Raw genomic sequence first — 17,117 nt, 5'->3', positions numbered from 1 at the left:
AAACTGAAGAATTAATCAGATAGTTAGATCAGTTAGGTTAGATTGGGTTGGGTTGGGTTGGGTTGGGTTGGGTTGGGTTGGGTTGGGTTGGGTTGGGTTGGGTTGGGTTGGGTTGGGTTGGGTTGGGTTGGGTTGGGTTGGGTTGGGTTGGGTTGGGTTAGGTTAGGTTAGGTTAGGTTAGGTTAGGTTAAGAAAATAGGTTTTTATTTAAATTTGAATGATGTGTCCATATAACAAGTACCCTATAATTCTATAATATATTTCCCCAGTATAATTGGAACAACCAGGGAGCCCGCAAACGAGCATCGAGTTCTCGAGAGCGTGAGCTGAATGAGCGAACTCTCTCCACTGTGCGCGAACCCTCGGAGGGTCGCAGCAGTAAAGGCGGGGTGGCTGTGGCGGTGGTGTCCTCGGACCAGGCGGAGATTGACATGCTGCGGGACCTGCAGATGAGGCGACAGCATCTGGAGAGCCAGGTATGCACACTTGAGAATACTCTTCACATATGAGTACTAATGATTTAAGTCATATACTGCTGATATTTCCGTTGAAACGCCTCCATTTTTCTAATAAAAGCATGTATCGGAAAGTAAGGTTACAAACCTTTTAACGGCAGGACCATTGTTATCACGACTCATTATAAATAAATTAATATCTTTCGTTGGTAATTCAATATTTTAAATTTTGGAAAATAACTGATATTTATTTGTATTTGGTTTATACCCCCATCAGTACATTAGCAACATTATCCGCTTATAGTGATGGTAGTAGGAGTTTTTCTAAATATTTTCAAGTTATTCGTTACTCGGGAATCTTTGTCTTTTTTGTTAGAAAATGTAATGATATATTTTGTATTCTTATCCTGACACGATTCTAACTAGTTTCAGAGTTCGCAGGTGGCAAAAATCCAGAATCTTCACGCGGCGACTTCTTCACTGGCTGACGCCGTCTCTATGCCCCAGACCATAGACAACGTTGGGGCCCTGGGTGGACAGGGGGGACGTGGGGAGGGGGGTAGCCAGGAGGGTGGCCGCGGAGGGTGGGGGGGCTCCGAAGCCAGCGAGGAGGAGGGGGGCACAATTGAGAACACCATCAGACACAAGGTGGCCGCCGTCAATGTGATGAAAGTGGAACTGGAAAGACTGAAAAGTGAGTAAATTAAAGTAATTCACGACGTAGAATCATTCCTATTAGTGTTTAAAAATGCTTGTTCAAGGCATGAAGTCCATAGAGATTATGGTTAATCTGTGGTAGCCTTAAGTAATTAAAAAAAAGTGTTTTCTTAAAATTTTATGTGTACATGGCAAAATGCCGTAGCTTCACTACTATATGCTCCACTTCAAAAACAGAATTGTATTATTAATGGTTTATTTATTTTATGTGTACATGGCAAAATCCCGTAGCTTCACTATTAAATGCTCCACTTCAAAAACAGAATTATATTTTTAATGGTTAATTAATTTTAATTCTTTTTCAGATATGCTAAGGACTGTGGATTCTATCCAAAACAATTTCGGAATCAATTCAACTTTTGATGAAGAACATGTGTTTCACAATACTCCTCATATTCCTCAAGAAAACCATAATAGAAATCAAAATAGGTACATATTTATCCATTACTCGTGACTGCCGAGATTTTGTTTACCTCTTTCATAAAAATACAATTTAAACACACATTTCCTAGTGGAGACAGGCAACCATTGTTTTGACAAGACAACCTCAGGTGTCCCTATCTTGCTCTACTTTGGCGGCCTCAGTCCATCACTGGCCCAGTCTCTCCTCGCACAGCTTCTGCATCTAAAAAGAGTTTTTTTTTTCCAGAGTTTCTGAATCATCCGTGAACAATGCTCCTCTCTGCAGAACAGACTCATCTTCATCTTCTAAAATAATGAAAGACGGCCAGTCGGGGGCCCAGAACAGTGGCGCCAACTCCAAGAGTCAGAACACTCCTCTGGGATTGTCCAGACTTCAGAATTGCATATCGTCAGGATCCAATAAGTGCACCAATGTCAGTGAGCAAAACCAAACTACAGGCACTGGTGACAGTGTTGGTTCTGGTCTGGCAGTCATCCAGCAGTTGACCCACGAGCTGAAGCAGGCAGCCCAGGGACTGAGCGAAGAGAGAAGGCGCCTGAAACACGCCACCAACAGAGGTACTAATCATTACTATCAGCACAGAAACCTGCATTGCTTTTAAACCATCCCATCTGAAATTATTTACACTGAAACTGACCACAGCAACTGAATTAATTGTTGTAAGAACTTTTACTGAATTTATTGATGTAGTAAAAATAACATAACTCTTTGTTTTTGTATTTATTTAATATAAATTAATTTTTTTTATAAATTTTTATAATATAAAAATAAATGCTTAAGATTTTTGTTGTTTGTTTTTGGGGTGTTATGCCGTGTTGCGCTAACTCCTTCTTTAGCCGACGTTTCGGACAGCGTTGCAGTGTCCATCATCATCTTCGGATCTACCGGATCTGCCCTGATGATGGACACTGCAACGCTGTCCGAAACGTCGGCTAAAGAAGGAGTTAGCGCAACACGGCATAACACCCCAAAAACAAACAACAAAAATGCTTTTGGCCGTGAAAATCTAAAAACTTAATTGTGGCGGTTCGGACAAAATGGATTAACCTTTGATATGCCGTGCTCCAGCTCAAAATCCCACTCACAGAAAGTATTGTTTTCAGATTAACAATTACCAGTTCTCAAAATTTTACAAATTATTTGTATCCGATCCTGCGCAGGGTTCGCAGCATTCGGTTTATGTTGATTGCTTACTGACTCGTGGGACGATGGGCTAAAACTTTTCATGTGCAGTAATGGGGAACTGCACTCTTTTAATTTATTTTTATCAATGATCTTCTAACTTAAATACCATAGAGAAGGAGACTTAAATACCATAGATAAGACTTATATACCAAGGGGAAGAGTTTGTCAAGACAGCAGACTTGTTTATACAAAACATATTAAAAACTTTTCTAATCGTCTTAAACTAACAACAAATATAGGTAGAGTTAATGTCTTGTCATAAAATGGGAGTGGGAAGTAGTATGAGGGGAAGGGTTTGCCAAGACTGCAGACTTGTTATACAAAACATATTAAAAACTCTTCTAATCGTCTTAAACTAACAACAAACATAGGTAGAGTTAATGTCTTGTCAAAAAATAAAAGGGTCTTTTTACAGGTATACACATGATTCTATTCAGCTGTATACATTACCCATTTACGATTGGTTGTGCTTTTTGCTCTGTTTTTCATACATAACAATTTAACATAACACATTCATTTTATTTGAATATTTTTACTGGGCAATAAATATTCTCACTCCATCAGAGACCAGGCCAATGGGAACCTCCATATTTTAAGAAAAGGTTCCAAGCGGGACTGTGTGGTCTGCTCGAAAAGGGAAGTAAAAGGCGGCAGACGGGAAACCAGTGAGTACTGTGACACGTGTCCTAACAAGCCACGTATGCATTTGGGCTACTGATTTCTAAAATACCACATGTTGAAAAATTATAAAGATTAGAATATGAAAATTTTTCTTTTATTAACAATCTTATATGATAATAAATATATATTTCTTAACATAACTATATCATTTTATTTGCTGCCTTACCAAAAAACATTTCTTTCTAATTTTTTAAAGATATTGTAATTTTTACTCATATTTTTACATTACACTCTATGGAGTAGCTGGTATACCATATAAAAAATATTAGTAGTACAAAGGGTTAAAAAACATTTTCAAGACAGAATGGAGATATTTCTTTAAGTATGTACCGAATGTATTTTAAATGAATGAAAAATAATTTCCAGACACATGTATGTCCAGTGGCTCCTCCATCAAGTCGGAGGACAAGAAGCGCACCAATAGTCTGAGCGGGGGCAACACCTCCTCCAACACGGTGGTGGGCTACCCGCCCTATGGGGGCCCGGTGGAGCGTCGCCAGCTGGCGCTTAAGGCTGAGCTGGAGGCCAAAAAGAAACAGCTGGAGCGCCTCATGAGCAAGGATGTAAGTCACCCGCACAGATTATAAAACAACAGATTTGGTCTTTATCTACAGTGTTGACTGTCACAGTGTTGAGAACACTTTATACTGAATGTTAAATAATTAAATTAATTGTTGCCTTATGTTAATTGACCAGCATACATCACTCATTCTTTTTTAGTTTCAAATGATCTGTGTGGTAACAATTTCATCATGAAATTCATGTCAAGGGTTCTTAAATATGTAATAATTTTGAAAAGTTAACTCTGTTCAGGAATGGGTTGTGGGTATTGAGGAGACACAAGTTATTAACAATTATTATTAAAACATACACAAAGGAATTTATTATGTCGCCTCACAAGAGCGGCCCTGTCTGTTCTGTACAGTGTAAAGGCAGGGGAACTATGTCGCTACCCGGTTGCTCAGCGTTTTGAGGCCGGTGAATATATATTACAACTTCTTCATTTAGATAGATTGATTTAGATCCATTGCCAATTTTAGTAAGAATAGAAGCAAATATACCGCACAGAGTTTTGGCCGTCGGGCGGAAAGAGCCGACGAGTCATGAGGCTAGCCGAATGAAGCGTCGGTCCATGCTAGTGCGTTGTCCTGTCTTAACGTACTGTGCTACGCAATAGTCAGTTTTACCTCCCCTAGGAGTGCCAAAAGATGTTTCAAATAAAATAAAAACAAAAGCTAACTGGTTATTGTGGAACTTTGCTATTGATAAGGATTCATAAAAACAACCCATTCTCATTTGGCAAATGTCAACACTTTTATCAATGTATGTTACTTGGGGCAATGACCCCATACAACAACAATCCACCTCCTCCCATAGGGGTTTTTATTAGCAACTGGAGCGCCAAGATGTTTACGATAAAATGCATTGAGCGCTGGAGATTTTCATATGTGTGGATTTGAATTTACCTGTGTTCATCAAAAAAATCATATCTCCAAATACTGATCTGTTAACTGTCGTTTAAAGCCAATGAATTTACCTATATTTCTATATTTATCTTAAGTTTGTAGGTTTCATTAAAAAAAAATCATCAAGTTCATAAACGCGTGAATTTCGTCTGATTGTTAACAAAAATGGTTCAAAACTGTACTTCTTACAGCATGTTTGTAAATGTATGTTTACAGTTTAATAATAAAAAAATAATTTTTCAAAAGAAGCAAACACATTGTGACTTGACATTTTAAATAATAAAAAGGGAAACACTTTGTTTACAGTCACTTTATTGAAATTTTTAACGTCTACCGGTTTCGGTACCTCCGTACCATCATCAGGACAGTTATAAAAATACTAACAAATACAGAATAATACACATATATATAAACAAATAGTTGAGAGAGAAAGAGATAAAAAACAGAGAGAGACAGTATCAGTTGTGGGCGGGAAGTGGGGGAGGGGAGTTAGGGATAACAGGAAACATATTTATTATAGGGCTGAACGTTAAATTTAGTTGATTATTGATAATTTCAGCCTTTGAATTGACTGATTTTTTTATTTCCAACGCTTCCAAGTTGTTAAGTCGTAAACCTATCTCATTTTTGTGAAGGACTTTAATACCCGTGTCACGGTTGAAAGTATGATCTTTATTAATTAGATGTTCTGCAAATTCTGAAAATCCCGAACTGGTTAGACATCTTAGGTGTTCTTTTATTCTAGTTTCTATATTGCGTGATGTTTGCCCTATGTAGAATGCTGGGCAATCATTACAACTAATTTTATATACGCCTGAGTGGCTAAGAACATCTTCTTTATCTTTGGCATTAATTAAAAATTTTCCTAGATTATTATTAGTATAATACGCTGGTTTAATTTCTGGGGGGAATTTAACTGTACATGTAGAGGAAAGGTTATTAATATACAAAATTCTTCTCCACTGCTGGTTGGAGTTATTATTGTTGAGAGTTGGTGGACTACTGTAGACGTATTTATTTATGGCAATACATCTTAATTTTTTTGTAAGGATTCTATCAATAAGGCCTATTTCATATCCATTATTAAGTGCTATTAGTTTAATTGTACTTAACTCATTAGCGTAATTAACATTTGATAAAGGAGTAGTGACTAAACGGTGGATCATAGAGTGGAATGCCGAATGTTTGTGGGAAATAGGGTGGTTAGACGTATTATGGATTGTAGTGTCTGTGAAGGTAGGTTTTCTAAAAATATTAAACTGAATTTTATTATCAATAATCGATAATGTGAGATCTAAAAAGTTGAGTGTCGAATTTATGCCTACTTCTAGTGTGAATTGGATCTGTTTATGTAAGGAGTTGAGGAGTAATAGGAAGGAATTAACTTAAAACTAAACGAAAACTAACTTACAACTTAAAACTAACTTACAACTTAAAACTAGGAATTTAGCTGACGCTCTGTACCCGCCCAAATACATATGATATCGTCTACATAGCGTCTCCATAGTAAAATATTTTTTAACAAAGGTGTTTTAAGTTCAAAAATATTGTTTTCAAAATTATTCATAAAAATATCGGCAATAAGTGGACTTGTGGGAGACCCCATCGGTAATCCATCTCGTTGACGGTACATTATATTATTATATTTAAAACTGTTTTGGTTCAAGCAAACATCGATAAGTTGGTTAATATCTTTTGTAAAATCCTTATGTAAGTTAGAACTATTGACTAAATTGCTTATAATATTTTTACATTCTACTACCGGAATACTGGGAAACAAATTCACTACATCAAAAGAAATGAGTTTACAGTTGCTAGGGAGGGTTAAATCTTTCAAGTGGTTGATTAATTCATGGGAATTTTTAATTGTATATTTTGGTTGAAATATATTGGAATCTTTAATTACCTTAGTAAGAAAAGAAGCAATTTTATAATTAGGTGCATTACAACAAGTCACAACCGGCCTAATTGGCCTATTAGCTTTATGTATTTTGACAAACCCATATAACCTGGGGATTTTCGGGTTTTTAGTTAAGAATTTAACCTGGTGATAAGTATCATCTTTGAATATTGGGGTTTTACACTCGTTGAATGTACTTTTAAGGGTTCTCTGGTATTTATTAGTCGGATCTACTTTTAAAATTTCAAAGTTATCAGATTCTAGGAAGTCATTAATTTTATGATTATATTCTATCTTGTTCATAATTACAACTGTATTGCCTTTATCAGCTCTGGTTAATATTAAATCTTCTTTCTTCAGTTTTTCACGGATATTTTTGGCGTGTAAGTTTTCTTGATTCTGCTTCGGCTGGAATCTTGGGATAAGGTTTTGTAAGACCTCGGCACTTTTGTAGAGGTAAGGTTTCGGAGATTTATATAACGCTGTTTCCATGTCTACTGCAACGTTTTCCACAGCACTATTGTAATTTTTATTAGTATATTTTAGGTTATATTTTAAACCTTTGGAGAGTAATTCCATTTCTTGTTGGGTAAACTGTGCCGAGGAGAGATTCTGTACACGTTCGTAGAATTTTTGAGATGATGATGTCTCCGGGTTATTGATGTGGGTATTTGATTGGCACAATTTTTTGAGTTTATTTTCCAGGGTTATCCTCTTTTTATAAGCTTTCACTGACGCAAAACTTCTAATTTTGTCATCAAAAAGATCCCATTCTACTGGGTGGAGTTCATGGACTAATTCGGTATGCAATATTTTAATATTTAGTTTTAAGTTATTTCGTTGTAGGTTAGTTTTAAGTTGTAAGTTAGTTTTAAGTTGTAAGTTAGTTTTCGTTTAGTTTTAAGTTAATTCCTTCCTATTACTCCTCAACTCCTTACATAAACAGATCCAATTCACACTAGAAGTAGGTATAAATTCGACACTCAACTTTTTAGATCTCACATTATCGATTATTGATAATAAAATTCAGTTTAATATTTTTAGAAAACCTACCTTCACAGACACTACAATCCATAATACGTCTAACCACCCTATTTCCCACAAACATTCGGCATTCCACTCTATGATCCACCGTTTAGTCACTACTCCTTTATCAAATGTTAATTACGCTAATGAGTTAAGTACAATTAAACTAATAGCACTTAATAATGGATATGAAATAGGCCTTATTGATAGAATCCTTACAAAAAAATTAAGATGTATTGCCATAAATAAATACGTCTACAGTAGTCCACCAACTCTCAACAATAATAACTCCAACCAGCAGTGGAGAAGAATTTTGTATATTAATAACCTTTCCTCTACATGTACAGTTAAATTCCCCCCAGAAATTAAACCAGCGTATTATACTAATAATAATCTAGGAAAATTTTTAATTAATGCCAAAGATAAAGAAGATGTTCTTAGCCACTCAGGCGTATATAAAATTAGTTGTAATGATTGCCCAGCATTCTACATAGGGCAAACATCACGCAATATAGAAACTAGAATAAAAGAACACCTAAGATGTCTAACCAGTTCGGGATTTTCAGAATTTGCAGAACATCTAATTAATAAAGATCATACTTTCAACCGTGACACGGGTATTAAAGTCCTTCACAAAAATGAGATAGGTTTACGACTTAACAACTTGGAAGCGTTGGAAATAAAAAAATCAGTCAATTCAAAGGCTGAAATTATCAATAATCAACTAAATTTAACGTTCAGCCCTATAATAAATATGTTTCCTGTTATCCCTAACTCCCCTCCCCCACTTCCCGCCCACAACTGATACTGTCTCTCTCTGTTTTTTATCTCTTTCTCTCTCAACTATTTGTTTATATATATGTGTATTATTCTGTATTTGTTAGTATTTTTATAACTGTCCTGATGATGGTACGGAGGTACCGAAACCGGTAGACGTTAAAAATTTCAATAAAGTGACTGTAAACAAAGTGTTTCCCTTTTTATTATTAAATAAAAAAATATATATTTTAACAGTTTTTTTTTAGTATTATTTTTATTTAAATAAAATGTAGAATGTACTTACGAAAACTTCAAAAATTATTTGTTTTTCACTTGACATATTATTTTTCAAACATAATTTATCAGACCAAAGTTTATCCTAGAATAATAAAAATTCTCTATTATCTATTTCTATAATTTTAAATTGGATTAATAATCATATAATTTACAATATTACACCTTTTATTTAAGGACAATGCACATACTGCACCGAAAAAGTAAATTTTTTGTGCAAATTAAAACTCGCTTTCACATTTTTTAAAATTTTAAATAACTTTAAATAAGCAGAGAATTTAATAACAAATACATTGATACATGATACATAACAAAATTTGTGTAAAATAAACATTCACAGGAATTTTTAACGCGACAACATACCGTCAAAAAAAAAAACTCTTCACTGAGATAATTTGTTTAGCTTTATGTATTTACTGGTGACCAGATAACTCATCAAAATGACAATTCAACACACCTATAAAAAGTGTTTTAAAGTCATTAGTGATGAAACAAAAACTAGGTTAAATAGTTACACATATGTAAACTATTTAACCTAGTTTTTGTTTCATCACTTTTCATAACTTTATAACACTTTTTATCGGTGTGTTGAATTGTCATTTTGATGAGTTATCCATGGAACCGTATTTACTAGAGAAACGAGACATCTATTGATAATCTGTGAAACTACTAGCTGTGTAATACTGTTAGCTTTGTGAATATCCAAGTTGCAAACACGTGGGAACTTTTTAAATAATTCCTATAAATGTTTTAATATATCTCTTTAAATTGGCCTTAGGCTAGCGTGCGCTCGCGTGTGTTGCGAATTGGACAAAATATGGCCAAAAACACTCCAGTGGCTAAAAATATTGCCCGATTTGCATTGAGTTGATGGTATTTTTAATCCCAAACTAATATATATTAATTTGATTGGCAGGTGGACCACAGGACCAACCAGCAGTCCCTCGCCTTGGATCAATCCGCTGTGTCCAAGCCGACCCCTTCTGGGGCTGAGGAGGCAGCGTCCATGGGGCTCCCTGGGGGGGCGGGGCTCCCGGGGCCCCCCGCTGCTGAGGATGACTGCGCCTGCTCTGCGCTGACCATGCGAACCGACATTGATAATAGGTACTCGAGGTATGTGGCGTTTAAATACCGGCAATTTTAGCAATTTATGATCTCTGCAGAATTTCTTATGGGGCATGTAAGACTACCATTCAACTAGTATCTGGTAAGTATGTATGCATTCATCCAAAATACAACAACACTAGTTGCCCATCATAACAGAATAGGGGAGAAATAAGAATTTTTAGGTTTTGAAAAATTGTTGAATAATTTCCTGGGATTGATAAAAGTTCTTTCATAAGTTTAGTATCTCACATTTCTATAATTGTCTAAAATCACTTCAAATTTAGCATTAAACTTTTGTTTGTTGTGTCTTTCAACTAATATTCATCAGCGGTTGAGAACCATGCTTTATGGAACTCAGTAAATTTTTAAATTTTAGAAATTAACTCCTCAGGCTAATTTGTTTGCTTTTGGAAACAGCTCATATAAATCGTTTTGTCTCCCTTACTGTCATGGTGAGAAATATGATCTAAACAGTGTTAGAAAGAGAAAACACCTTGCTTTATTTTTAAATCTAGAAGTTAACCATAGAAAACTTAAAATGTGGACCTCAATGGAACCAAAGTTTCCGATCGCAATTCGAAAAAATGTATGAAACTTTGTGAATTTTTCATTCATTATTTTTATATGAACGAAAAAAAAAGTGAGGTGACTGTAACATATATAATACATTTTCCTAGGTGACCGGGTATCTCATCAAAATGACAGGTCAACATACCTACAAAAAGTGATATAAAGTCATGAAAAGTGATGAAACAAAAACTAGGTTACATAGGATAGGTAACTACAATAAGATGTGTTATTTTGATATTCAAAGAAACTTTTCCCGTAAAAGATCAATGGTTTCGTTGCTTGTGTGGCACGTAGCGCCGTCTTGTTGAAATTAAACGTTGTCCAGATCAATACCATCCAATTCCGGTCATAAAAAATCATTAATCATCTCTCGATAGCGCAATCCATTCACCGTAACTGTTGCTCCAGCCTCATTTTCGAAAAAGTAAGATCCAATGACTCCGCCGGACCATAAACCGCACCAAACAGTCACACATTGAGGATAGAGAGGCTTTTCAACAATAACTCTTGGGTTTTCCGAGCCCCAGATGCGACAATTTTGCTTGTTGACGAAGCCACCGAGGTGGAAATGGGCCTCATCACTCAAGATGATTTTTCGATGGAAATCTAATAATTAATAATAGTGAATTTTAATAATTTCAATGCGTTGTTGAAGCGTGTATCGTTCCATTTTTATTAATGGCGTAATTTCTACTTGTCAAATGTCAAAAAATAACAGCTTAAAAGTAACATCTACCGAAATAGCGTGCTATTCAAAATAACACCTCTTATTGGAAAACCCTATATTTAACCTACTTTTTGTTTTATCAATTTTTAAAGGTGTGTTTAATTGTCATTTTGATGAAATATCATGGAACCATTTTCATGTGTGTTTTTATTTTTAATCGTTAACAGTAATTTTAGTTATAAAAAACGTAAGGTGAGCCATTTTTAAAACTTTTTTACTTTTGCGTTATAAATTTTAATATTTCAAAAATTATGTTTGTTTCTAATAACAACATTTGTAAGTGTATTTAATCACCTTTCAAAAACAATATTTAGTTTCAGAAATATTCCATTTAATTGGATTTTATAGCAAAGCGATAATACTCTGACCTTCTGCCAAAATATACCAGAGGCCTGGGGGGTTAATTGTATTGTCATTTAAACTACATAAATTAATATATTCTTACGCTACTTATGTTTGCAGGCCATTAGTATATAAATCGCATTATTGAGTGATTTTAAGAAATCTTAAACAATAATAATTATAGGAATGTTGAGTTAAGTGCCTTTTCACTGAAGAATATGACATATAAGAAGGTTGAGGTATTAATACATATTATGTCATCTGTTAGTCATCCTTTAGCATTGGTATGATATATTTTAATTATAATTAATATGCACCATCATGAGATGTGCAAGTGCAGTTTAGTGGAATAAATGTACATCTTGTCCGTCTTAATCATCTTCTATTTGAAATGTGTTTTTACTAACTAAAATCTTAAGTTCTTTCTCCTTCTGAACTTTAATCTATTAAATCTGGTTTCTTTAGTTAAAAACTTATAAAGTTCAAATTTTTAGTATTTATTGGTTATTCAGTTTATATTTTTAATTCACGTGATGTACCAAGTATTTGCAAGTTGTAAGTTCCACTTTTAAAAATGCCCTGTAAAAGTAAGTCATTATAATGTATGCACATTTCAAATGTAGAAAAAAAACGATATTGTCTGCTTATAATATGTTATATTTTTGGGTTTACAATTGCTTGTCTGGTTTTGAAAAGATTCTTTTTTTTAATTTGTTGATTTCCTCAACACATCAGTTCCAATGTTGAAAAGTTCACTCTCTCCTGACTTACAAAAAAAAAATGTGTTGTTTAATTGACTGAGCGCAGTGAAGTCCTTTTTTAACTCGACCATTTGGCATTTAAAAAATTGTAAATTTGTTTGTTACATTCCGGTTCAAGATGGTTGCCATGCTAGTACTACCATAAAAAAACCACCCATTAGATTGATAACTCCATGCTTTATGCATGAAACAAATTGGCCCTCTATTTAACCATAGATATTCCAATATTTAGACACACTTTATGCGTGCAACTGTTCTATATCATACACCATCGGCGAGGATAGAGGAAACTCGAAAAAAAAGGTGCGGCCATAGACAATAAAATTCTCATTCCAAGCCTATCCTATTCAATAAATAGCCTTACATATTATTTTAAAAATAAAAATATTTGAATTTCAGAATGTTCCCTCACGACAACCAGACTCTATCTGACAAAGTACTGTCCTGCGAAAAAGAGCTTTAAATTATCTTTTTTTTATACCTCATTTACTTAGGACAATCAATCAAATTGTATCAAACCACTCAGCCTCCAACAGTTTTTCCATAGATTTTCAGAGTTGTTCATTGGTGGATGTGGTTAAATTATGTGATGTCACAAGCCATGGAGATTACTGTATCTTTTCTTCGATTCAAATTTTCTATCGGAGTTATACCCTTCTGGATACTGCATGATCGTGGTTCATTCTATGATTATGGTACCTACTTACCTGCCTGAAGAAAGTTGCTAAAAAGAATTGGTGACATTTCTTTGGAAAAATTGTATAATTCCTTATTTGAAATTTAAAAAATATATAAAATATCCATGGTTTGCAATTAAGTAGGTAGGTATTTAAGTATCTACTTACAAATCTTACCCCATTTCAGAGTAAATTTTGGATTTAATTTATAAAATAAACTAGTAAATTAAGTTTAAAAAATTTAGTTTGTTGAAAAGTTCGTCATTTGCAGTGACCAAGATGACGATGAAGCCTACTTGTCTTCATCCCGGAACCAGCTGAACATCAACCAGCTCAGCGGAGAACCTTCTCACAAGCTGCCATCCAGAGGTTCATCTATTGACAACTTCAAGGTACAGATATTGCCTTTTATACTTGATTGAAATTATCATATTGATTAAAACACCCAGTCGTAATAATTTTTATTACTTAATTTAAGTCAAATCGGTTAAAGTAACCAGTTTGGAATCGGTCAAATGTTATAAGAGGGCTGCTGTAAGAATATTATAAAACGATATTAGAATTGTAATATATTATAGTGTATGGCTTGTTTGTGTACTTGCTGTACTTGGGTGGTGCACCCGTCCACTATAAAAATGTATGGACAATTTAACATAAAGTAAGATAAAATTGAGCTTACTTTCTTTTCTAATTGGTTTACCTCTTCACTTATAAGCGGACAATATCGATTTACCAATCACGGTTCCGTCAAAAAACTATCATTAGGATCAGTGGCGGCCGCTGCCCTAAAAGGGTGGTGGTTCACTGACAATCCAAAATAAAAACAATATGACAAAAAGATTATGGGTAAAAATAATTATTCCACCTACCTTATTTGTAGATAAGGTCTATTCTACGTTGTTTGTGAAGAGCAAAAACTTCTATCACTTTCGAAGTGAAATTTGGGATTGTTTGCAAATTTTTTTTTTCAATACTAAGTACAGATAAAGCATTCAAACGGTCTTGACTCATCGTGTTTCGCAAGAATGATTTAATTCGTTTTAGGGTAGAAAAACACCTTTCGCTTTCCACAGATGTCATAGGTATTGTACATATTATTTTTAAAAGCTTCACACACTCCGAAAACGACTCGACTAAATTATTTTTATAAAAAAGTTGCAAGATTGCCACTGCACCATCGGCGTTAGAGAAATCATCTCTCCCGTATATAGCACATAGTTCATTTTTCAATTTAAATTTATCTAAAAAGATGTAGGTACGTGTTCACTGTTTCATTGAAATCACTTTGAGGAAAGTTTTCTTTATATTGAGTAAAGCGTTCACAATCAAATAATTTTGATGCTAATAAATGGTTAGTAAACTCGAATCTGTCTTTGATCTGTTGTAAGAGAATATCACATACTTCGATGCAAGTTGCATAGTTCACCGTTTTATTTCTTTTTGCTTTGGGCTCACCTGTTTGGTCTATGGAATCACGAACTGTCTGAATGCATTTTTCAAATTGATATATATATATTTCTTAATCATGATGGTATCCAAAGAGCGTGATTGTAATTGTTGAAACAAAATGTCACAATGGGGTAAAATCTTGTTGAAGAAACCTAACCAATATATAAACTGTTCATCCTTAAGATAATGCAATAACATACTGGCCTGGTTTATAGTATTCGAATCATTATTATTTTGGTCTAAAATAGTTTCCATACATTGTATCAACAATTCTGAGTACGCCGAAACAGTTCTCACAGTTTTTATGTTGAAATTCCATCTTGTTGGTGGGGCAGAAGGGATTTTCTTTTTCATTACATCGTTTAACACGTTCATTCGTTTAGGAGACCTCGAAAAAAATTGGAAATGCGTGAAGATGTGCGAAAAACGTTTTTATTACATTGCTTTGTGAAACACTTTTTTCGACTATCAAATTCAGCTGATGAGCATAGCAATGAACATAATTAGCAAATGGAAAATCAGCCTTAATTTTTGCTTGAACCCCTCCAACCCTTCCACTCATAACTGAGGCTCCATCAAAGCATTGAGCTATCAATTTATTTGAACTGATGTTCAAACCTTGAAGTTCTTCAGAGATGGCTTTATACAAACCGTCAGCGCAGTGCGAGGTTGGAATTAAATATTTCCAAAAGCGTTCATAAATATGGCCCTTCCATTCATATCCGATGATCAAAACCATTTGCGTCGTCGTAGAGACATCTGTAGTTTCATCTGCTTGAATCGCAATAAATTCACATTCCGTAATTTGTCGTTTCACTTCTGTGCTGTATACTTCCATTATAGAATCCAATATGTCATTTTGAAATAGTCTTTGATGTCCCTTTAAAAACAGTGGCACTATCTAAATGTTGTTTTAATACTGCATCTAATTCTGCTACGAAATCTATTAAGCCGCGAAATACACCAGGATTTATCGAATCAAGGGTTTCGTCGTGACCACGCAATGCCAATTCGAATGCTCCACAAAATATGACACAATCTATTAATTTAGACAATATATATCTATTTTTGTCAACCATTGCATTATGTTGTTAAGTTTGCTCACGGTATCCAGAATCCAACTGTTGACGAATGTCAACTGTACCTAAAACGGCTAAACTCATAACATTTTGTAAATGTAAAGTAGATGAATTGTGCTTTTTCAACTTCTCTGATAGATGCGTTAAATCATTAATCCCACTCAACGTCCAAGTTGAATCTCCACCAAACACAAGACACGGAAAACAAAAAAAGCGATTAACTTTGTCACAACCACACAACCAAAAAGCTTTATCATAAAGTTTTTTGTCAAACACTCGAGTAAAAGCTCTTGATTTGGATTTACAATCTTGCTTAATCACGAGCACTGGACGAGGTGGACCAGAATTTTTAATTAATAATTTATTTTCAAACAAACTGTTATTATTTCTTATATATTCGACACTGATTACACTCATTTTTATTTCTTATAAAGTTACAAATTAAAAGGATTAAGTTCTGTATTTAGCTTGATCAAATTACTCGATAAATCAATACCAAAACAATGACAATAATTACGTCACGGCTCGCGATAACGACGGTAAATTATGATCTGTGACATGTGACATGTGTCATCTGTGATCTATTGTCCAATATCGAGTTCGAAGTTCGACGAACTTCGGATGTCTCCGTGTAACCTCGGGTCAAGGCTCATAAATCGGTAATCTTCGGAAATGATCGGGTTATCTCGGCGCCGAGTGACACACGGGAATTAGCTAACTCCTGGTACAAATGGGTAGATTGAGGCGCTCGCAGTGTTTTAAAAAATACATACAAAAACGTATTTTCATCCGTTTGCAAATCTGTGTACACGGCGCGGCGGATTGGCGCCGCGCAGCGGCCATACTTTATACTTGGAGAGATTAAAATCGCTCTCCTTGATAATATTCATTGCATTGTATTGGTAAGTAATATTTTTAAATGATTTTTATAGATTTTATAGTCTTCAGTAAGATATTATAAATTAATTTTAGCCATTACAATTTAGATAGTGCTGCACACGAACGCACTATGCGACCAGCCGCCACTGATTAGGATCCCACATAAAGACATATAATAATGGTTTAAACCTACACATTTGAAAAGTTGATATAAATTTTTTCTTATATCCAGGACACCAGCTATTTCGGCGATTCCACACAGTCATTGGACGGATCCTTCACTTCCCAGAGCATGAAGCACATCAAGCCCGGCAGCAGCAAGCAGCACAATCGGGAGCCGGCCCTGGCCCGCACGCTGATGGACCTGTCCCAGGAGATGCAGGAGCAGCGGGTCAAGGGGCAGGGGGAGCCGCCGCCCCAACCCATGCCCGACTGCTTCCTGACGCTGCCCGTCAGTAACAACGGGGGCACAGGGAGGAACAAGGTGACGCTTGAGACCAATTCTTCTTTCTTCATTGCCGAGGATTGCGAACACTTCAAATTCCACGGTGGACAAGGCTCCTCCATGGAGCCAATACAGATACCACCAACATTCTGGTGGTATTTGATCATTCCTTGA

General features: G+C 35.1%; 1 protein-coding gene across 1 annotated transcript in view; it reads left to right on the top strand.

Annotated features, from left to right (window-relative positions):
* LOC149409308 (uncharacterized) overlaps nt 1-17,117 on the top strand; it is a 36,512-nt gene extending 19,395 nt beyond the window's left edge. Inside the window, exons 9-16 of the mRNA XM_089649766.1 lie at nt 270-476; nt 888-1,149; nt 1,478-1,601; nt 1,822-2,153; nt 3,829-4,025; nt 9,824-10,020; nt 13,363-13,483; nt 16,731-17,117. Coding sequence (XP_089505892.1) covers nt 270-476; nt 888-1,149; nt 1,478-1,601; nt 1,822-2,153; nt 3,829-4,025; nt 9,824-10,020; nt 13,363-13,483; nt 16,731-17,117 — 1,827 coding nt within the window. The remainder of the gene's footprint in view (nt 1-269; nt 477-887; nt 1,150-1,477; nt 1,602-1,821; nt 2,154-3,828; nt 4,026-9,823; nt 10,021-13,362; nt 13,484-16,730) is intronic.

Source organism: Hesperophylax consimilis, chromosome 31, assembly GCF_061612785.1.
Source record: "Hesperophylax consimilis isolate HC1 chromosome 31, BYU_Hcon_1.0, whole genome shotgun sequence".
Classification (NCBI taxonomy): Eukaryota; Metazoa; Arthropoda; class Insecta; order Trichoptera; family Limnephilidae; genus Hesperophylax; species Hesperophylax consimilis.
Note: the sequence above shows the minus strand (reverse complement) of the source record. Positions and strands in the feature narration are given on the sequence as shown.